Source organism: Jaculus jaculus, chromosome 1, assembly GCF_020740685.1.
Source record: "Jaculus jaculus isolate mJacJac1 chromosome 1, mJacJac1.mat.Y.cur, whole genome shotgun sequence".
Taxonomy (NCBI): Eukaryota; Metazoa; Chordata; class Mammalia; order Rodentia; family Dipodidae; genus Jaculus; species Jaculus jaculus.
This window is the reverse complement of record NC_059102.1, coordinates 342246492-342268491: the sequence shown is the minus strand read 5'-3', so window position 1 is coordinate 342268491 and position 22000 is coordinate 342246492. Positions and strand designations below refer to the sequence as shown.

The following is a 22000-nucleotide window of genomic DNA, read 5'->3' as shown; positions in this document are numbered from 1 at the left end:
GTTAAAGGCATGCACTATCACACCTGGCAATTTTTAACTTTTTATTTATTTGTTTTATTTTTTATTTATTTGAGAGAGAAAGAGGGAGAGAGAATGGGCATGCCAGGGTCTCTAGTCACTGCAAACTAACTCCAGATGCATACACCACCTTATGCAACCAAGATAATTAAAAAAAATTTTGTGTATTCATTTTTATTTATTTATTTGAGAGCGACAGACAGAATGAGGAAGAGGCAGAGAGAGACAGAATGGGCGCACCAGGGCCTCCAGCCGCTGCAAAGGAACTCCAGATGCATGCGCCCGCCCCCTTGTGCATCTGGCTAACGTGGGTCCTGGGGGACAGAGCCTCGAACCGGGGTCCTTAGGCTTCACAGGCAAGCGCTTTACCACTAAGCTATCCCTCCAGCCCATTAACCCAGATGCACAAAGGGGCGCACGCGTCTGGAGTTCGTTTGCAGTGGCTGAAGGTCCTGATGCGCCCATTCTCTCTCTCTCTCCCTCTATCTGTCTTTCTCTCTGTGTCTGTCGCTCTCAAATAAATAAATTAAAAAAATTTTTTTCAGGATAAGTTTTAAAAAATTTTTTACTTGGGCTGGAGGGATGGCTTAATGGTTAAGGCGTCTGCCTACAAAGCCAAAGGACCCAGCCTCTATTCCCCAGGACCCATATCAGCCAGATGCACAAAGGGGCACACACATCTAGAGTTCGCTTGCTGGAGGCCCTGGTGCGCCCATTCTCTCTCTCTTCTTCTCTCTCTGTCAAATAAATAAATAAAAATAAAATATTTTAAAGAAAATATTTACTTATTTGTGTGTTTGAGGGAGGATAGAGAAAGCACATATCAGGCCTCCTGCCACTGCATATGAAATCCAGACACATATACCACTTTGTGGGCCTGACTTCTCATGGGTACTGTGGAATTGAAGTCCAGGCCAGCATGCTTTGTAAGCAAGTGCCTTTAACCACTGAGCCAGCTCCAAAGATCATTTTGGCCCTGGATCTACAACATTCCCCTTCACATTCAGAAAGTTCTAGTCAGTCAGTCAGTCAGTCCATCCGTAGAATCTTCAAGGCAGGGTGGCTTCTTGAGAGAGTCAGTTCACAACCACGGCAAGACAACAGCCTGTAATCCCAGACAAAACGCTGATACCTCATGAGTTCAAGGCTTGCCTGTAACTCAAGCCTGGGCTGTAACAGAGGGTCCTGTCCTCCCCACCTCCCCGTACACACACTGTTGGGTCCCAGCCAGAGGCAGGAGAGACCAGCGTCCCCGCAGTCGAGAATGACACGCAGAGGGTCCCGTCTACCTTCTGGCTCCTGAGCAGGGCTGGCTCAGGGAAGGCCCAGGGCCCACGTGCTCTGGGCAGATTTCTGGGGTTTACAGTGGGTGAGAGCAATAATCGAGCACATATTGCCCTAGATGCACCACCAGACTTCCCTGTGGGTGTGTTTAACCTTTAACGCTGTGAAATGACATTGTTGCCTACAAATAAAAAAGTTCATAACAGAGAACAATGCAAAGGAGCTACAAAAAAAAAAATTGAAAAAAAAATCTCGTGATGTTCCAGTGAGCCTGTGAGTGTGTTGGGACGCACTCACAGCTGTCCTTGTCACAGTGCTGTCCTCATGCTCCAGGGTGGGCATGCGTGTCACACTGAGCATATAGGGGCCTGCAATTCCAGCACCTGGAAGAGGCAGGAGGATCAGGAATCCCAGACAAGCCTCTGATACCTCATGAGTTCAAGGCTTGCCTGGGCTACATGGGACCCTATCTCAAAACCCAAAATCAAAACAGGAAAGAGTGGCACGTTGTTTATTTTTATTTTCTTCCCTTCCCACGCACACTCAGAACTCAAGTTAGGGACAATATGGAGAATGACTCTGTGGATAAAGGAACTGGACATTTAGCAGGGGGGCTGAGTATGAGGGGGACCCCAGGCACTTCCCCTCAGGACGAAGCTTCATGTCAGCCCTGGGGTGGGGCCAGTTTCCCAGATGGTGGCCTTCAGCCTGCCAAGCAGCTGGTATTTGGAAGAGAAGCCAAATTCCAAGCGCGCAGCAGGAGGAGGAAACTGAAGGGAGAAGCAATCAGTCCTTCTGTCCTGGGAACCTTGGTCAGGATGGGGCATTGAAGGGGGACAAGGATGTGGTGTGGGGTTGGGGAAACAGTAACAGTGCCAGCAAAACAATGTGGACGCCTCCCCTTGGCAGCCAGAGGCCGCGGGGGCCCTGCTCATTGTTCCTGCTTCCTCCGCAGGGCCCGCTTGAAAGGATTGCGCCCCGGCCTTGCCAGCGCCCTCGGAAGTCAAGAGCGGGGCGAATAGGAAATGGCCACCAGTAGGTGAACAGGATCAAAGGAAGCATGCCGAGATCATGCAAGAGGCGGGGAGAAGATGCTGCTGGGGACCCGGAATAACAGGGGGTGGGGCCCATGGCAACAGCTCCAGAAAAGGGGCAGCGGCTTCTTGGACTGCTGCGAGGTCTCACAGCCGGCCCCTCTCCTAACTCCCCTAGTAGTGCTCAGGTCACTTCCTGGGACTGGGAGCAGGCGGACAGGGACGCTCTGCCCCTCTCTGAGGATAGCTTGCAGTTCCTGCCCCATAGAACAACCTGTCCAAGTGCCTGGGTGACCCAGAGGCCCCACCACTCCCTGCCCAGAGGTCAAGCTCCACCTCAGTGGCTCTGCGGCCGGGGATGAGTGGGAGAGCCAACAGGCCAGGGCAAAGTCAAGCAGAGGCGTGTCCCCCAGAGTCCTCCCACTGCCAAGGCCAGTGTGCCCCACAGGAAGACTCTGTCCTCTCCCAGCCGTCCCCTGGTCACTCAGTCCTGCTACACTGTCCCTAGGTTTCTTGTGCTTTGGGGGTCTTTACAGACACGACTCCCATTGCTTGGAATCTCCCTCCCCGCTCTGCTCTGCAAGGGCAGCCCTGACTATTCAAAGTCTTGCCTTTGGGAAGCTTCCAGAAATGGATGAGGAGGGGTTCGCCCCCTCACGTGTGTGTGTGTGTGTGTGTGTGTGTGTGTGTGTGTGTGTGTGTGTATGTGTGTGTACATGCCTCACAAGCTGCTGCTACTGCACATGACAGACTGTTCTTTCTACAAGCATCACTGACAATGCCCTGAGGTATCACCCCCCCATTTGTTAGGTGGGCAGACTGGTCCAGGGGGTGAGTCTCTCAGTCATTCACGCCAGAACAAGACGGAGCTACCCCATCCCACCACCCTTTGGAGTTGCTGGGGATGGCTTTCTAAATACTTCTGTGAATTTTATTTTATTGCTTTGTTGACATTTTTCATATTTTTATTTATATTTATTTACTTGAAAGAGATAGAGAGAGAGGCAGTGAGAACGAGAGAGAATGGGCATGCCAGGGGCTCTAGCTGTTGTAAGCAAACTTCAGACACATGCATCACCTTGTGCATCTGGCTTGTGGGTACTGGGGAATCAAACCTGGGTCCTTTGGTTTTACAGACAAGTGCTTTAACCACTAACCCAACTTTCCAGCCCTTTACTGACAATTTTTATATGTGTATGGTATGTATGCTGATCACATTCATCCCCCTTACTTTTACTTGTTTCCCACCCCTCCCATATGTCCCTTCTTCCTCCCAACTAGTCCTACTTCCATTGGTGTGTGTGTGTGTGCGTGTGTGTGTGTGTGTGTGTGTGTGTGAGTCCCTGTGGTGGTTTGAATCCAAAGTCCCCATAAACTCATGTGTTCTGAATGTTTGGTCCCCAGCTGGTGGCAGTTTGGGAGGTGGAGCCTTGCTAGAGGTATATTGTTGGGGGCGGGCTTTGGGGTGCCACAGTCAGACCTCAGCTCGCTCTCCTGCTGCTGTTTCCAGCTGCTGCGGCAGAGGAGACGCCCAGCCTCTGCTCATGCCCTGCCTTCCCTGCCACCATGGAGCCCCATTGAGGCCGTCAGCCAGAACAAATCCTCTCCTCCCATCAGCTGCTTTTGGTCCAGTGTTTTGTCCCAGCAACAAGAAGGCACCTACAACCATCCCCCAAAGAGTCCGATTAGCACTGGTTGCCTGGATAAGCACGGGTTGGGGTTATTTACCAGGACATGGGTAGCTTACCAGTGGTTACACCTCTGAAGAAGATAAGACAACTTTTAGAGGTGTCTTCCCCACAAGGCATGCTCTCACCTGGGCCGCTCAAGCATGGACAGGTCAGTGTATGACAGCCTGACCTTCCCACCCTGAAGGTCATTCTGCTTCAGAGCTCCTGGTTGGGCGGGGGTGGCGGGCTGTCTTAGGCCTAACGGGGCCACTCTGCAGCTCAGCTCCAGCTTGCTCCCCTTTGAGGGTGCATGCACTGTGCTCCCAACTGTCACGCTGCTCATGAAGCCCCTGGCCCGTCTCATCTATTGAAAGGCAGGATGGAAAATTTTAAAGTAAACTTAGTGAAGAAATAGCTGGTTGCTACAGGTAGGGGACAGCCTGAACTGTATATTCAGGAGTAAATCAAAAATAGGCTAAAAGATAGGCTGCGGGTGGCCCAAGATATGGGTTGGTCGGGTCAACCTAAACTTTATGTCCCGGGAAGAGGAAAAACAAAAATACAGTTTTGAGAAAAACCAAAATAATAAAATAGTTTCCCAAGACAGCCTGACCAAGGATTTAAACTCTGGTTATGCACAAATAAGATATGTAGACATAACTGTACAAGCTTGGCAAACACCCTTGTGAAACCCCCTCCCCTTTCCCTTCCTTGCTAAAAACCCTATAAAAAGAAACACCCAATAGGGCTCAGGGTCGACTCCTCTGTCTCCTGCATGAGATAGGTTTCGACCCCAGAACTCCAGTTTCCCGAATAAAGCCTCATGCTTTTGCAGCAAGTTGGGTCTCCCATGTGTCTTTGGGTGCGTGCTATCTCGAGACTTGAGTGAAGGTCTCCCTCTGGGGGTCTTTCACTATCACCAGCACACGCATAATGGTGACTGCCCCATCCACTGCTGCCAGGGGCGCCAGCCAAGCATGCAGCGCAAAGCCACGTACGGCAAGCGTTCAGAACATATCTGTTGCATGAGGAGTAAGTACACAACCAAAGAGATCGGTGTGATGGAGGCCAGTGCGTTTCCGCCTCTCATGTTCTGCCCTTATTACTGAGCTGGTAGATAGATGGAGGGCCTGCTTGCCGAGAGCCCTTCCAGCGCCCCCAGGGCCTTCTCTCTGAGCCTTAGGCTCTGTTTTTCCTCTGAACACCCCAGGCCCACAGGGTGTGGACTTTTTTGCCTCCCATGTTATAGATAAACTAGGGTTGAGTGTCCAGCACCAAGACCAAAGGCAAGTGGGAAGAGTTCAGGGCGAAGTCCTTCCTCGTGTGGGTAGCTGGCAGAGTCTGAGAGCCACAAGCGAACCCTCCTGGGCTTGAGCCGACCTCCCTCTGCCCCCAGCCTCCCCCATCCCACAGCCCCGCTCCCCCACAGCTCTCTATATTTATTCTCAAGCAAAGGTGGAGCTGAGTCCAGATCTTAAGCTTGGACGTAAGCTGGTGTTATTGATCCTCCTTCCCTTCTCTGTCCCCTCTGCCAAGTCCCCTTCCCCAACTTTGCCTTACCCCTGAGCTCTCCACACCTGCTTCTTTCCCTTTCATGGCCAAGGGCTTGTGGGCTGGGGATTTGGCTAGCCTTGGCTGCCTTAGGAGGACACAGTACCCTACCTTCCATGTCCTACTGATGGTTTCTCATGCTTTGTTTTGGTTTTGGTGTCAGGGAATCAAACTCATGACCGTGGATATGCTAGGCAAATACACTTCCACTGAGCTATTTGCCCACCGCTCCAGTGCTTGGTTCTTAATACACTTCTTATTGATCTTTCCTAAGAAGCTTGGAAGTTGATGCTATTTGGTCTACTTTATAAACCAACAAAAGCAAACCCTGGATTCCAAAGTTGAACAACTTGTCCTCCAAGGTCACAGGCCTTGAAGACTTGAAGGCAGGTTGTGTGATGCTGGCACTGGCCCTGTCATGCAGGGTTACATGAGGGACTTTGGTCTCAACACCCCTAAGACTCTGGGGGAAAAATGGAAGGCTGGCTCCATGAGAACAGAATTACCACTCACTACGCCATAAAGACAGCCACAGAAATAGGCCAAGGAAGTGTGGGAAAATGACAAGGTAGATTCCATGCCGCTGACTTGGAGCCACATGTCCATTTCCAGGCCCAGAGGCAAGCCATCCCCCTGAGTCTCCACCCTGGAATGTGCCCACAAGCAACCTCAGTGTCTTAAAAGTCCAGAGGTGTGGTGGGCTGGCCCGCACCTCAGGTCTCCTAGGGAGTCACAAGGATGCCAGCAGAGATGCAAGTGGAGTGGGGTGGCTTGATTCAGGTGTCCCCATTAACTTAGGTGTTCTGAATGCTAGGTGATGGTCCAGGAGGCAGTGTATTCTTGGGGCGGGTTTATGGGTGTTACAGCCAGCTCCCCCTTGCCATTGTTTGGCACACTCTCCTGTTCCTGTTGTCCACCTGATGTTGGCCAGGAAGTGATGTCCACCCTCGTCTCATGCCATTGTTTTTCCTGCCATCATGGAGCTTCTCCCTTGAGCCTATAAGCCAAAACAAACCTCTTTTTCCCCCCACAAGCTGCTCTTGGTCTCCTAGCCATGCGAATCCAACTACACCACGGAGCGTGACACAGCCCACGCTGGGCGAGGTGGCTCACATCGCTAATTCCTGCATTGGAGGAAGGGGTGTGGAAGCAGGAGAAACACTACAAATTTGAGGCCAGCCTGGGCTACACAGTGAGTTCCAGGCCATCCTGGAGACCCAGTCTTGGGTGCAAGGCAGGAGTCAGTCTGGAGGTCTTGGGAGCCTGAGAAGGAAGAGAAATGTGAGTGCGCGAAGCTGGCAGAGAGCGTGCAGCCCTAGATTTAGCATCCGCTGGTGAGAGGGTTTGTAAACGAAGTGTTCTCTGTAAAAAGTCTTGCAGGGCTGGAGATGGGGCTCAGTTGGTAAAGTGCTCCTCTAGAATGCATGAATCCCTGGGTTTGATCCCTTGAACCACACAAACCCAGGCATGGTAGTGAACACCTCAAATTCTAGCACTTGGGCGGTGGAGGCAGGAGGATCAGAAGTGGAAGGTCATTTTTAGCTATCTAGCAAGTTTGAGGCTGGCTGGTCTACATGAGACCCTGCATCCTGTGCTGAAGGTCTGGATCTCAGTGCAGCTAGGTTCAGAGGTGGATTTCTGAGAGTGTCCTGCAAGGGTAAAACCTGACCCCATCCCCTTCCCTTCTCTCTCCTTCCCCTCCCTCCTTCATCTTCTCTCTCTTCCCTCCTTCTCTCTCTTTCAACTTCCCTCCACCATTCACTTCTGATATCTTTCTGCCTCACCACTGAAAATGCAGCCAGCTGACCATGGACTGAGACCTCCAAAACCATCAGCCAAGTCAGCCTTGCCTCCTTCAAGTTGTTTTCTCAGACATTTTGTCACAGTGATGAAAAAGTAAGACACCCATCTGTAGCATTGGAGCTGACTTCCTAACTTCCCTGAGTTCCCCTCCCCCCAACCTTTTTTGTCATTTATAAAGCCAAGATAATTATTGATGCTATTACTGAGAATACAATTGAGAGCCAAATAAAATGATATCGGTAGCCACCTAGCACAGTGCCTCGCTCCTCATGTCCATACTCGATGTTGCAACAACCCCGTTCTTTCCTGCGACTCCACATGCCCAGACCAGGACCTGCCCAGCAGGTGCTATCCTGGGCCTGTGGGGCTTTGGGAAAGGCTGACTCATTCTGTTAAGTAAAAACACTGGAAAACACATTCTAGTCTGAATCTGTATGGAAAAATGAGAGCTGTGAAGAAAGTTCATCATTAACTTCCTTTCTCCTCACTCTAAACAATTCAAGAAGATGAATTTATAAACATGTTTCCTTAATGGATAAGTCCCTGTTAACAAAAATAAAAATAAAATAAAACAACAAAAAGATAACAAAAGGTCATCTCATCACATTTATGCTTTTGTACAGTTCTGAACATCTCAGCCTCAGAGCAAGCCCCAAACAAGAGTAAGTTCTTTGTCTCGTTGATGGGTGAGGGGTGAGTCCTCCGTGGAGCTGACTGACCCTGGCCGTGGGGAGCAGGCGAAGGAGTGTGGCTGATTTCGTTCATTGCTCTACCACTCACTCACCATGCTGGGATAGAACCCAGGATCTGACACATTCTAGCAAGGCATTCGCTCATTGAGCAGCACCCCAGCCCTGGCTGGGACTTTTGTCCGGTTTGAACCAGATATGTTTGTTTAGAGCCTTGTCACCAGGGTATGTAAGAGAAGCCACCTGAGAAACGCCTTAAAAAAAAAAAAAGCAAAGTCACTCCTCAAGGTGTAGAATTAGAATCCCAGTGACGGTCTCTGAGTGGAGCTGAGGCTGGAAGGCTAGAGGTCCCCCCAGGGGCACAGATCTGGCACAGCCCCCCATCATCAGCTATCGGGCCCTTGTTCTCCCTGAGGTAGGCTGCCAGCTCTCCCCATCCACCCGTGCCCTGCAGGGCTGGGGCTCCCCACCAGGCCCTGGCACGGAGTCCTGTGGGAGCTCTAAAGCTCTCCCTTCCCTCCTTGACTGCAATGCTCAGTGGAGTGGTTTGGCTCAAAACCAACTTTGTTTCTATGTTTTGTTTTGTTTTTTTATGTTTGTCTCTTCATATTTCCCTAGGTATGGTTAAGGTACCTAGACACCCTTTCTAAAAAAAATTTAGGGGGCTGGAGTAATAGCTTAGTGGTTTAGGCACTTGCTTGCTAAGCCAAAGTATTCAAGTTCAATTCCCGAGTACCCATGTAAGCCAGATGCACAGGTGGCACATGCATCTGGAGTTCGTTTACAGTGGCTAGGGGCTCTGGCATGCCCATTCTCTATCTGCCTTTCTCTCTCTCTCGCAAAGACAAAAATAATTAAATATTTAAAAATTTTTCAGGGACCATCTGGCTTTTTGGCAAAACCTCAGTCACTCAAATTCAGCTTTGCAGGGCTGTGGAGGGCGACCTTCCTCCAACCCGCATCAGCTTTTCAATAGAGATTAAGCTTTTGGGCAGCTCTGTTGAGAGCTCTGCAGAGTCAGGGGCCAAAAGAAGACATGCCATGAAGTCACAGCCATTCCCCATAGGAATCCAGGAGAATGGCCCAAGGTCTGAGTTCCAGTTCCGCATCCAGGTGCTTCTCAGTCACAGATGTCACTTGGGACTCCGACCGGATACAGCGGCTCGTCAAAGGGATGAGGGTGGCATGGTAGAAGACATCAATCCTTCCCTCCTGGTAGTCTAGCAGCAAGTGAGGAACCGCTTTTTATTCCTTTTCTATTTTTTCTCTTACTTTTTCATTCTGACAGGTTTTTGATTTCTTTTTATTTTTTAAAAATATTTTATTTATTTAGTTATTTGAGAGAGAAGCAGATAGAGAGAATGGGCATGCTAGGGCCTCCAGCCATTACAAACGAACTCCAGACGTATGCACCACTTTGTGCATCTGGCTTTATGTGGGTACTGGGGAATCAAACCTGGGTCCTTTAGCTTTGCTGGCAAGTGCCTTAACCACTAAGCCGTCTCTCCAGCCCTTAATTTAATTTTGTTTTTGAGACACTTTCCCTATGTAGTTCTGGCTGACTTAGAAGTTACTGCAGGGCTGGAGAGATGGTTTAGCAGCTAAGCGCTTGCCTGTGAAGCCTGCGGACCCCAGTTCGAGGCTCGATTCCCCAGGACCCATGTTAGCCAGATACACAAGGGGGCGCACACATCTTGAGTTTGTTTGCAGTGGCTGGAAGTTCTGGCATGCCCATTGTCTCTCTTTCTGCCTCCTTCTGTCTGTTGCTCTCAAATAAATAAATAAATAATAAATAAATTTTAAAGAAAGAGAAGTTACTGCATAGTCTAGGCTAGCCTCCTGCCTCATCCTCCAGGGCTGGGGTTACAGACACGCATGCGCCACCATGCCCTGTTAGACTGGCAGCTCCCGAGGGAGTGAGAGTAGCGATATATGTGGTGGTGGTTGTTTCTCTTGGCAATGCCGGGACCACTGCCTTCTGCCCCCGCCGACTCCACCGCTGCTTCTGTGAGGATGCAAGAGCTCACAAGGGTGGCACTGGATGATGGAACGGTGACACCCGGCAGGTCCCCTCTGCCGGCCCCGCCTCCCCCCACTGGCAGACAGACAGCAGACAGCAGAGGCCTCTCAGCTCGTGGGGGAATGCAATCTCCTGGTCCCACCCTGGCCTCAAAGAAACCTAAGTCAGAGGTTCTGGAAATCTCCATGTGTAACAGATGCAGGTGCTGAGGCTTCCCCACCCGAGAACCTTTGCTGAAATCTTCTGAGAACGAACACATGCAGGTGGGTCAGGTGCTGTGGGCTCGTAAGTGCGTAGTCACAGGAGGTCTGGCCACCTTCCTCGGGCCAGGAAGAAAGCAAGAGAGACACAAACACCAGACAAGCTGGAACTTTTATTTATAGTACAGGGGAGGAAGAGTATGTACAGGAAGCCTTTTTGTTAAGCCTGTATTGGGGAAGTTCTTAAACTCAGTTTGTAGTAGGGTGTGAGCCCTGAGGCTGAAAAAAATAATGGAGAAAGGCAACCTTCTTAAGCAGGAATTTGTGGGTGTGAGGAAGCATAGGGGTTTCGGGAGGGTTAGTCAGTGCGCTGAGAACCTGGCCTTGGCTCCAAGGACAACCCCTGTGACCTTTTGACTTTGGACTTTTTGGAGTTAATTCTTAGCCGGGCTTTGAGAAGGAAGCATAGGGCCAGAGGGGTTTGGCTTTGCAGATGTTCTAATTTGGGGGGCAGTATGCTCTTTCTTGGATACACTCCCAGGCAAGGCAAGGCCCTTGGAGCCTTGTGTCTTCTCTGGGTCACACTTCTGCTCCCCAAGAGGACTTAATGGGCTCCCTGGGGCTCAGTAACACTAGGGTGTGACAAAGGAGGCCTGCTGCATAGCTCATACTTCACTCTGGGTGACTGGGCAGACATCCCAGGCTCAGTGGTTTTGTTTTTACTTATTTATTCTAACCATTTCTATCTGCCTCTCCTTTTCCTCACTCCGGTGCTGTCATTCTCCCACGTCAGAATGCCCATGATCAACTTGTTCTCTTTGGGCTACAGAAAGGCCACTGGCTTGCCCTTTTGCTCACAAGTATTATTGCCACACTGGTTGAGCCCCAGAGCATCTTCAACATGAGCCTCCAGAGAGAGAAGCTGAGGCAAGCCATCACGTGCCACATCCCCGCCACCTAGTTCTCTTTTTGTCCATGCTTCTGTCTTCCCACCCTTCTCTGCCCACCAGTGCCTGCTGGTTGGGCCCCGCAGGCGAGCCATGAGTGTGGGGTTTTCTTTGCGTGCCTTGGGAAGGCTCCCGGAGCTGCAGGCTGCCGCTGATCAAGACTGGGCAGACCGACTATTTTGAGCCCTGGATATTCTAGAAGCAAGGACAGAGCAGTAGTCTACTATGGGGGCTGGCAGAGAGACCTCCGCCACCCTTCACCTCCCTGGGAACTACTTTAGGAACAGTCGTGACATGGTCAGCACAGCTGCAAAGCCTCCTGCCTGCAAAGGGGTTCTTCCTCCTCCCAGCATCCAGTAGCAGTGACGTCCTCAGCAGGGTCAGGCCAGGACCTGCCCCTCTGTAATCTCTGAATACAGGAAAGATGCCCACCCTACTAGAGCCAAAGGCCCACCCTCCTAAGGGTGCTCACAACCAGCATCCAGCCCTGCTCCTGGATCCATCTCTTCCTACATCCTTCTTACCTTGTTCTCTACTTCCTTCATGCCTGTCTTCTACTTACTGGTTCCTTCTCTAAATCTACGCATCCATTCCTTCTCCCTCTCCCTCCCTTTCCTTCTCTCTCCCTCTCTCCCTCTCTCTCTCTCTGGCATCAAGAAGGAGTTAGTGCACCTCTGTCAGCAGTGAATTAATGCTATGAGGAAACTCACAAAAGCAGCCACCCTTGCTTGCAGGAACCAGGCCAGCCCCAAGCACACAGCTGGGCCAGAGACCACACTCTCTCCCAGCTGCCAAGCTTGCTTCTGAACACACCCTTCCTCCTGCCCTGATGGCCGGCTGCATACCTGTGCAGAGTCGGGTGAAAATGGCATGCTCCTAGGTGCTTTAAAAAAACATCTTAACACTACTGTGACCAAGGTTTTCAAAGCCTTCAAAGGAAGGTTTTCTTTGCTTCTTTCTTCCCAACCTGTAATTAAACTCCTGGTGATAGAGTGGTGGAGGAAGGCGGTGGGGGCGGAGGGCTTCTGAAACAGCTGCTTGGCTAAGCCTCCGCCTGAGGCAGGCCAAGGCCGGCAGCCATCAGCTTGTGACCCTAGCAAACCAGCAGCTCCAGGTCATTCTTTTCTCTGCCCAAAATCACCCGCTACCCACAGTGCTCACAGCTACCCACAGCGCTCACAGCAGCCCCCGGTCCGCCTCCACCTACCACAGGAAGGCTCTAATCTGCGTGAGAAACAAGCCAACCCCAACTTGTCCTGGGCCTCCTCCTCCTCGGCAGGATTGACACTGGAGGCACCCATGTCCAAGAGATGAGAGAAGCTCCGCAGATGGGCAGGGGTGGCGCCTTCCTAATGCTCATCCCATTCAACAAAGACGCGATGTGGTGTTTCCTCTTCCCAGTACGCTGCAGGTCCAAGCCCAACATGGTCATGGTTTTGCACTGTCCCCAGGGCACAGGCTTCTACTGCTTCCGGTGACAGCTGCCATTAGCGTACGAAGGACACCACGCTGGTGGCCACTCCAAATGGGGCAGAGTAGGCGGCAGCGAACCCCTGCAGGCCGATGACGAGATAGTGGCATCCTTTGGCAATGATCTTCCCGACGTTCTGTTGTTAGAAATAGAGAAAAGCAAAGAGTTAGGCAGAGGGGCGAAGTCATCCCTCCACCCCTCCGGGAGTCACGGCGACGAACAGGGAGAACCGTGGCACTGTCATCCCCCAAGGCAAACCAGCATGGCCCGATGCTTACATGTACCTGATGACCCACGTTCCCCTCCCCCATGACAGCACGTGGGACTCACAGCAGACATCTCGCAGAGTGATGGTGAGCTTGGCACATTCTAGACAACTCAGAGAACTTCTTAGAAGCACCACTGAGCCTGCCTGCTCTGGAAGTAAACAGCTTTTGTCTTGTTTTGTTTTGAAAGCGAAAAGTCACCCCTCTTTTCTGTTCCACTAAAAGTGATAGGTCATTTACATCCGGGGTCAAGTGTTCCTTCCTTCAGGCACCTTGTAGGCGGTGTGTCTGCCCTCTACATCCAGAACCTTCTCTTGCCTGACTCATGCATTCGTCCCTCGGGAGTCTGCTCACTGTCCCACGCTGTGGGTGAGGAAGGGCTGATGCCTTCTGGGTGTCTCTTCAATAAAGACTGGCGTTTTGGGAGACATCCAGTCTTGGATGGAATGGCATCAGCCAAAATCAAGACCGCCGATGCCTATACTACTGCACCATGGCCCCTTGTCCTCCGGCTTTCCTCACCCTCAGATTCTGTTGCTGTTCTCATGAGTTCAGCGTCCATGTGGCCTGGCCCGCGGACAGTTTTCTGCCTTTCTCTCCCGACCTCTCTGTGGCTCTGCTCTGACGTGTAGGGAAGGGCCGTGCGACCCCGTATTCTCCTGGTTCTCCCCTCGTCTGCGCAGCGCTCCTTCGGAAGGCTCCTTATCTCATCTAGCGGAGTGTAGACTGTTCGAGGTCTCCAGTCGTCAGTCCTGGACTTGTCCCAGCCATATCCAACGACTCTGAGTGTTCCCTGGATACAGAGAACTTTCTGGCTCAGACTATTGCTTGACAACTCCATTTTCTGATGCCCACATCCCTCCAACACACTATCCCTCACAGAACCAAGCAAGTCAGTCTAACTTGGGCTCCGGGTGTGTCTGTCACCAGCCTTGGGCTTCCTGCAGAGAGATGACATACACAGATTCAACTGGAAGAGGCATCCCAATCAACCTCACTTCGGAGCCCAAGGTCTTCACCCCGTGCCACTCTTCCCTTGTCTAATGAAGGCAGTCTGGAAGGAACTGTTCACAGCCCAGGCGTGAGTTCTGGATCCAACCCTCCCTCAACTTTTCTTGGTCTTGGTTTTCTGAATAATGGGATTGTGTAACAGGCATGTCCATGGGGTGTTAAGAGGATTAAAAGAGTTTGTTGAGGTAAAGCACTTTGAGTCGTGCCGGGGACACACTGTAGGCGGTATAACCCAGTGTCAGCCAGGGAGGTAGCATTTCTTCTTTGTTACATAGTACCTTCAGTTTGTGCTGGTGATGCAGTCATCAGCTTTTAAGAAATATATTTTTATTTATTAGCTGGGCGTGCTGGGAGTGCTTCAGTCCCAGCACTCGATTGGCAGAGGCAGGAGGATCACCGTGAGTGGGACGCCATCCTGAGACTACATAACACCCTACCTTGAAAAACCAAAAAATAAAAAAATATATTTTTGTTTACTTATTTGCATAAGTGTGTGCGTTTGTGTGCACATGCACACGTGCTTGGGCCTTTTGCCTCTGTAAACAAACTCCAGTTGCAAGTGTGGCTTTTTGCCTCTGGCTCTACATCTTCATGTGTACTGGGGAATTCAATCTGGGCCAGCAGGCTTTGCAAACAAGTGCCTTTAACTGCAGAGTCATCTCCCCAGGCCAAGTTTCTTTTTTAATTCTTTTTGTTGTTTATTTAATTGAGTGTGACAGAGACAGAGAGAGAGGGGAGAGAGAGAGAGAACGGGCGCACCAGGGCTTCCAGCCACTGCAAACAAACTCCAGAAGCCTGCGCCCCCTGTGCATCTGGCTAATGTGGGTCCTGGGGAATCGAGCCTTGAACCAGGGTCCTTAGGCTTCACAGGCAAGCGCTTAACTGCTAAGCCATGTCTCCAGCCCTCTGTTTTCTTTTTTTAATATTTCTGGTTTTTTTTCTTTTAAGGCAGGGTCTCACTCGAGCCCAGGCTGACCTAGAACTCACTATATAGTCCAGGCTAGCCTTCAGCTGCAGTGATCTTCTTTCCTAAGCTCCCTGAGTGCTGGGATCACAGGAATGAGTCACCATGCTTGCTAGAAAACTAAGAGTGTGTATAACTGCCTCTAATTCCTGCCTTACCTGAGCTTTCTACAGGTTGAATTTCAGAGTCCTCACAATACAGACTGTGGGTGGGGACACTGCTGGGCTCTTCCGTGGGCCTCCAGGGTAAAGAAAGAGCCAAGGTGTTTCCTTCAGTCCCTCTGCCCTTCTCCAGGTAACATGGTGAGCTTCGGAAGAACTAGGTACACCTACATCTTCACTAGATACCAATGCATCCATTTGTTAATGACACAATGGTGTGTGTATGTGAGAGAGAATGAGAAAGAGAGAAGTTGCTATGAGACACATGTCTGATGAAAACAGTCACAGGAATTTTACATTTCCTCTATTATTTTTTAAAAGCACCTTGCCACTTCATTTGTGCAATTTAGGAGAGATGTATACCAAAATAGCTCACTAACTGAATTGCTGTGAGAACACCTATTTGAGAAACAAAATGGGAAGAGATTAAAAGATTTATCAGCCAGGAGGCTGGGTGTGGTGGCACACACCTTTAATCCCAGCACTGGGGAGGCAGAGGTAGGAGGATCGCTGTGAGTTCCAGGCCACCCTGAGACTCCATAGTGAAGTCCAGGTCAGCCTGAACTAGAGTGAGATCCTACTTTGAAAAACCAAAAAAAAAAGAAAAAAGAAAAAAACTAACAAAAAGGAATTATCAGGCAGGACCATTTCAGTGTCACTCAGGGAGCAAACTTGGGGTTTTATGATCTGAGTAAAATGAGTCTCAGAAGGGCACTTGGAATGGGAAGCATGGAATAGTGTGCCAGGCTACTCCAAAGCCCCCCAAGATGTCCCTGTCTTAACCCTCAGAACCTGTGGACCTTGAAACAGCAAAAGGGGCGTTGTAAGGTAATTAACTGTATCGAGATGGGAATGTTTCCCCTGGTTTTTGCTGTGCTGAGGATCAAACCCAGGGCCTCCTGCATGCTAGGAGAGATGTGACTCACACTGCAGTCCTGGCTAGTAGCTAGTAGAGGGGTGCAGGAGGAGTGGGGCGGCAGGTGATGTCCCAGAGATCTGAAGACCCCACGTGGCTGGCTCTGCAGAGGAGGGCAGCTGGAGAGAGAGCCACTTTTTCCCCTGGGGCCTCCAGAAGCACTCAGGATGGAGGACTAACTAGAGAAGTCACTTGTTTGGTTTCAAGCCACAAGATGCATGATAACTTCCGGTTCCAGCAGCTGCAGGGGGGCCCAGCATGGGGAGCTGGGCTTGTGGGGCCCTACCCAAGTACCCAACCCCCAGCAGTGCCTGGGATGCCACACCTCTCCGGTCCTGGAAAGAAAACTGTTGCTCTCCAGACTTGCTCTGAACACAAAGGTCCGGTCTTCTGTTGTGAAATGCCCTCAGGACCAGCCACCAACCTGAGTGAGGTCAGTGGCGGAACCTGAAAGAGTCAGCGCTGCTGGGAAAGCCAAGCACGGGGAGCGGCCCTGCAAGCGTGGGGACCGAGCTCCATCACCATCTGCCTTCTGTGATCGGTGCCAGGGAGGTGGAAACAGAATACCAGACGGCGGCCCCTGGCTTCCACAGGCAAACGCACACATGTGCGTGCACCTTCACTTGTACCCTCACATGTATATGAACACATGCATGCACACCCTCCCACACACAAAGCAAAATACTATGTGTTGAAAAACACAATGACTAGAGACTCTGTTCAGCCCCTCAGAGGGTCAAGAACCCTTGCCCGGTGCTGGAGGTGAGCCTGGAGGGGTCCAGAACTTCCATATGAATTCACTCACGTGCTCTGTTCTTATCTCATGGTACAGCTGAGGAAACTGAGGCTGTGAGAGAGGGCCAAGCCCAAGATTACATAGCCAGTAGGTGGCCAGGCAGCTCTCCTGTCTGGCACCAATGCCTGCAGTGTTAGACCGTACTTAAAACATGAGGACATTTCTTCTCCTACTACCCCCACCCCGTGATGTTCGCCTGACCTAGAACCTTGTACATGCCAGGCACATGCGCTGCCAAAGAGCACATTTCCAACCCTTTGACTTCTGAAACAGAGTCTCAATATGTAGTTCAAGCTGGCCTTAAACTACTTTTTATCCTCTTTTTAAAAAAATCAGTGGATTTATTTTATTTTTACTTATTTATTTATTTGAGAGCAAGAGAGAGACAGGAGAGAATGGGCATGTCAGGGTCTCCAGCCACTGCAAACGAATTCCAGATGCATGCACCACTTTGTGCATCTGGCTTACGTGGGTCCTGGTGAATTGAACCTTGAACTGGGGTCCTTAGGCTTCACAGGCAAGCGCTTAACCATTAAGACATCTCTCCAACCCTAAATTTACTTTTTGATAAATTTTATGTTTGTATACAATGTAGTTTGATCACATTAAACTCTGTCTTACCTTCCCTTGTCCCTTTCCTAGTGACCTGCTTCTTCCCAACTAATCCCCCTTCTACTTTGATGTCCGGTGTGTGTGTGTGTGTGTGTACATCACAGCCCCACTGTTTAAGCAGTTGTTTGCATGAGCATGTGTGGCGAGGCGTGTTGTTTACCAGCGCACAGACACCTGACTACTTAGTGGCCACACCACTGAGGAACATGTCTCTCCTTCCCACAGCAGCCATTAGCAGCCAATAGCTTCTTGTGGAGAGGTGACGCCTGGCGACTCCTGACATCTTCACCCCATGCACGATGGAGTGATGATGTGGCTTCCAAGTCTTCATCCTCCTCCTGCCTTAGCTTCCAGAGTGGCAGGCCTGTCCCACCACAATTGGCTTCTTCCACACCTCTGCCACCTCTCTTAGCTGCCTGATTGACAAAGCTGAACTCCTTTCCTAACCCACACCTCTCGCTGTGACTGCAGGGTGTCTGTAGGACGGCGCATTATTATAATGGAAGCTATGTTCTGAAGCACGCTCCAGCCCTCACCCATGACTCTTCAGGGGAGGGCCTGGGCAGGCTCCTGCTCAGCTCTGCTGCCCAGTGTGTCCTGGTGCCCCGAACAAGTGCTTCATTTCCTGCATTGTGAACGGGGGATAATTGGAGCTTTAGTACTCAAGAGACGTGGAATATACAAAAGGAAGCAGGCTTCGGGCCTTCCATGGAGCACAGAAAACTGGTGTTCCTTCCTCTCCCCAGAGCTCAGCAAAGCGTACTTTAACAACAAGGCATGCACCATAGGAATGCCATTACTGTTCCTTAAAAATCAGCTGGGAACATTAAGCTCCACAAGACCCTCAGGCTCAAAGGTTCCCAGAAGGCTGGATCAGCTTAGCATAAGGGTGGGCCCTGGGGGTGGGAGAGTGAGCCCCTCCCTTTCTGGCTGCACAGGGGCCAACACCCTTCCTTAAATAGAAGCAGGAAGAGGCCGAGGCTTTAAGAGGAGCAGGAGCGGGCTAAAGAAAACAAACATGGAGCTATTTGCAGGTGTCCCCTTACTTGGGGGACCAAAACGATAACATTTCCCCTGGTGACTGCAGCCAGTAAAAAACGAGCCCCCACATTTCTACCCAAGACTTCACTGCTCTTTGCGGCTTCTCAGCAAAAACAAGTCACCTGTTTCCATCCTCTTTCCAGAAACTAACGTGACTCCTGATCCCTGGCATGGGGATGTCTTCTCGCCTGGGTCTACTAGCTACTGTAACCTTCCAGAGCTTTCCCCTGTGTATGTCAGCGTTCCCTTCATCATGAACAACATCCCTTCCACCTGCCAAAATCTTTGTTTTTGGATGAACATAATAGGAAGTCACCACTTTTGTGCAGCCACCACTTCTGCCTAGCTCCCAAACATGTCCATCTTCTCAGCTCTCGCCCTCTCTCTCTCTCCTGCCCCCAGTTTCTGAACGCCTCCAATGTGCGTTCTGTTAGACTGTCGGATTCTGGATGTTCCAGGTAAAGGGAATTCCAGAAACCGAGCCGTGAGGGTCTGGCTTAGTGCACAGCTTCGTGCTGCTGGAGGGTGGGTCATGCGGCAGCAAGCCGTCTTGTTCCTGGAACAAAGGCTGAAGAACCTTCCAAGGAGTGTACACGCCACGTTTTGTTTATCCCATCTTCCACTCGCGAACACTTGGGGTGTTCACACCTGTGTGCTCTCAGGCCAGGGAACACCAAGCGTCCTTCCCCTGTCAGCCATCCTCACGTTTCTGTGAGATGGTGTCGCTATCCACTGTGACGCTGCGGTAGTCCTGAGTCTCTGCTCCAACAGAACTGGAGTCACAGGCGGGCGGTGGCCGGCTGCTTACGTGGGGCTCCCGCACCCCGGCAGTCTCAGGCCCTGTCAGGACCTCTTGCTTATGGGACACTCGCTTACTTGTCGAGCTGCCTACCCAGCTCTTCTGTCACCTCTGACTCTTGACAAATGACACTTCTGTGAACATATGTGAGTAGCTATTTTCAATTCCTTTTTCTTTTCTGTTTTTCTTTCCTTTCCTTTCCCTTTTTTTCCTTTTTTTTTGAGAGTAGGTCTCAGGTAGCACAGGCTGGCTTTGAACTTGCTACGGAACCCAGGATGATCCCAACCTCCAGATCCAGTTTCTACCTCCTGAGTGCTGGCATTCGGGATGATGCTGTGGATGGGACCCAGTGCTCTGGGCCCGCCAGGCAAGTCCTCCACCCCACCCCCAGCCCTGTTTTCAGTCCTTCTGGTTATATATCTAGAAGCAGCGCTGTGAGCTCACAGGGTAGGCCCATGTTCCGCTTTGTGAGGAGATTCCACTGTTTTCCATAGCGTTTGCACCATTCGACATTCCCAGTGCCCATAAAGCCCTGCTTTGCCCACATCCTCATCTAACATTTTTTTATGTTTGCGCGTTTTTTGGAGTGTTGATCCTCGTGAGTGTGGTGTGGCATCTCATCCTTAGCACTGGTGAGGCGCCGCCCCCCCCCCCCCAGATAAGGGCTTGGTATATAGTCCACTCTGGGCTTCTGCTTTCAATCCTCCTGCCTCAGCTTCCAGCATAGCAGGGATTAGACGCGTGAGCTCCACCCTTTATCGTTCTCTGGTGAATTCCTCCCATTCTGTGCTGTGAACTATTCAGTTTTCACTCTCGTGCATTCGCCATGCCTGGCACAGAGTGGGTACCCCCCAAACCTTGCCCAAAGCAGTCTTCAAAGTGAAGTTTTCCAGCCACCAATTCACTGGGAGATGCCACTGATGACTTTGTGTTCAGCCACCACCAGGAAGAGGTGCCGAATTCCAGCCTGTCTTCATCCTGATGTCCAGCTTGATTTCAGTGTACCTTGCGGTGACCTAGCTAGCATTCAAAACAACCCTAAGGTCCAAATGCCTTCAGGCACGAAAGAGGCCACTGAAGGACACAGATAACTGGACAATAAACCGGGCAGGGCCAGTGGACTTTGGCCAGGACACAATGAGCAGCAGGGAGGCAGGAGCTAAGGCTTCGTAGGCTGTGTGAGTGTGTGTGTGTGTGTGTGCACGCATGGTCATGAGTGTGGGTGCACGTGTGTCCATGCACAAGTGCAGAGGCCAGACGTAGCCATGGATATCTTCCCCCATTGTCTTCCACCTTATTTACTGAGTCGGGGTCTCCTATTTGAACACAGACCTGTCTGGCCCCGCTAGTCCAGCCGGCCAGTTTGTCCTAGAAATCCACCTCCCAGGTTCTGGCATTCCAGCGGGGGGTGGGGGCTGCCAGGGTGCTGTGGGTGCCAGGGACCCGAACTCAAGTCCTCACGCCTGCTGTGGCAACCACGAACTGAGTCACCTCCCTGCCCTAACTTTGGGCTCTTGTCCCCTGAAAAGAATCGCGACCTTCTCCCTCCCCGCACCCACCACCACCGGGAGAAAAGGAGACACCGCAGGGGTCACTTGCGGAGATGACCTTGGCGGCAGTGGCAGACCCACGGAACCTGTCCCTGTTGGGACAGCCTGTGGCCGCGGAAAAACAGGGACGACCCCTACTCCTCACTTCCTAGCTGGGGTCATCTTCTGCAAATCACCTACACTGCGACAAGCGTCACTGGGGCCACGGGTTCGCGTCCCGCCTGGACGTGCTGGGGACTCCTCAGCCTCAGGGGCGGGGGGGGGCATGCATGCCACGCAGCTCACCCAGGATTCAGCCGACGCAGGACCCCGGGGAACGAGCCGCCTCCCCCACCTCCCCGGTCCCCGCGGGGTCCCTACCTTGCCGTACTTCTTCAGCTTGCGGCGGTACCTCCTCTTGGGCTTGTCACCCGGCGCGGGGTCGTCCAGCGGCTCGTAGCGCTCGGGCAGGACGGCGATGTGCACCCTGCGCGCGCCCGGGCTCCCCGCGCGCCGCCCGGCCCCGGCCCCAGGCTCCGCGTCGTCGTCGCCCTCGGGGTGCTCCAGGATGGCATCCGCCTCCTCGTCGCGCGCCCGTCCCCGCGGGCCGCGGCGCGCCAGGCTCCGGGCCGCCTGGCTGCGGAGCCGGGCGCCCACCGTCATGCTGCCGCGCGCGCCGGAGCTCCCGCGCGGGCCAAGGTGCCAACCTTTGCTCCGGGGCCCGGGACTCGCCCGCGGCGCCCCCTGGCCGCGGGGCCGGGGATTGCGGCGGTGGCGCCCCCCGCGGGCCACCTGCGTGCACCGCGCAGCTCCAGGCAGCGCCCCCCGCCCGCAGTTGAACCCCAAGCCTGGAGACTGCCCTCGCTCAACACTGGCCGGGAAGGTACTGGTCTCGAAGATGACACTGGGGGACGGGGGAGGGGTGGGGGGTGGCGAGGGTGTGCTCATGAAAATGCAGATATTCAGGGCTGGGGATGTCAGCTCAGCTGGCAAAGGGCTTGCTTGACTGGCATGCACTAAGTCCTGGGTCCTGTCCCCACCACTGCGTAAAGTGTGGGGGCGTGCACAGCTGTAAAGGGAACACCATGGAGGTGGAGGCAGGAGCATCAGGAGTTAAGTAAATGGTAAATCCCCAGAAGGAGTGAGGAGTTATTATCAATTGTTGTTATTATCATTAGAATTACGTGTGTGATGTATGCACGTGCAGGGGCTCCTGCG

At 52.0% G+C, this 22000-nt stretch overlaps 1 protein-coding gene across 1 annotated transcript; it reads right to left on the bottom strand.

Moving 5' to 3' along the window:
- Positions 1 to 10422: 10422 nt before the first annotated feature.
- C1H1orf115 (chromosome 1 C1orf115 homolog) lies at positions 10423 to 21445 on the bottom strand. Its single transcript, XM_012951577.2, has 2 exons — positions 21164 to 21445; positions 10423 to 12823 (listed from the first exon to the last, which is right to left on the bottom strand). The coding sequence occupies exons 1-2, from the start codon at positions 21443 to 21445 to the stop codon at positions 12704 to 12706; spliced, it is 402 nt and encodes a 133-aa protein (XP_012807031.2). The 3' UTR covers positions 10423 to 12703.
- Between the last annotated feature and the right edge of the window lie 555 nt (positions 21446 to 22000).

What these genes read in the sequence shown, in the direction of transcription:
- C1H1orf115 (XM_012951577.2), bottom strand. Translation starts at nt 21,445, where the DNA reads ATGACGGTGGGCGCCCGGCTCCGCAGCCAGGCGGCCCGGAGCCTGGCG. An exon ending in AGCTGAAGAAGTACGGCAAG is followed by an intron (nt 12,824 to 21,163) that starts GTAGGGACCCCG and finishes TTCTAACAACAG; the next exon opens with AACGTCGGGAAGATCATTGC.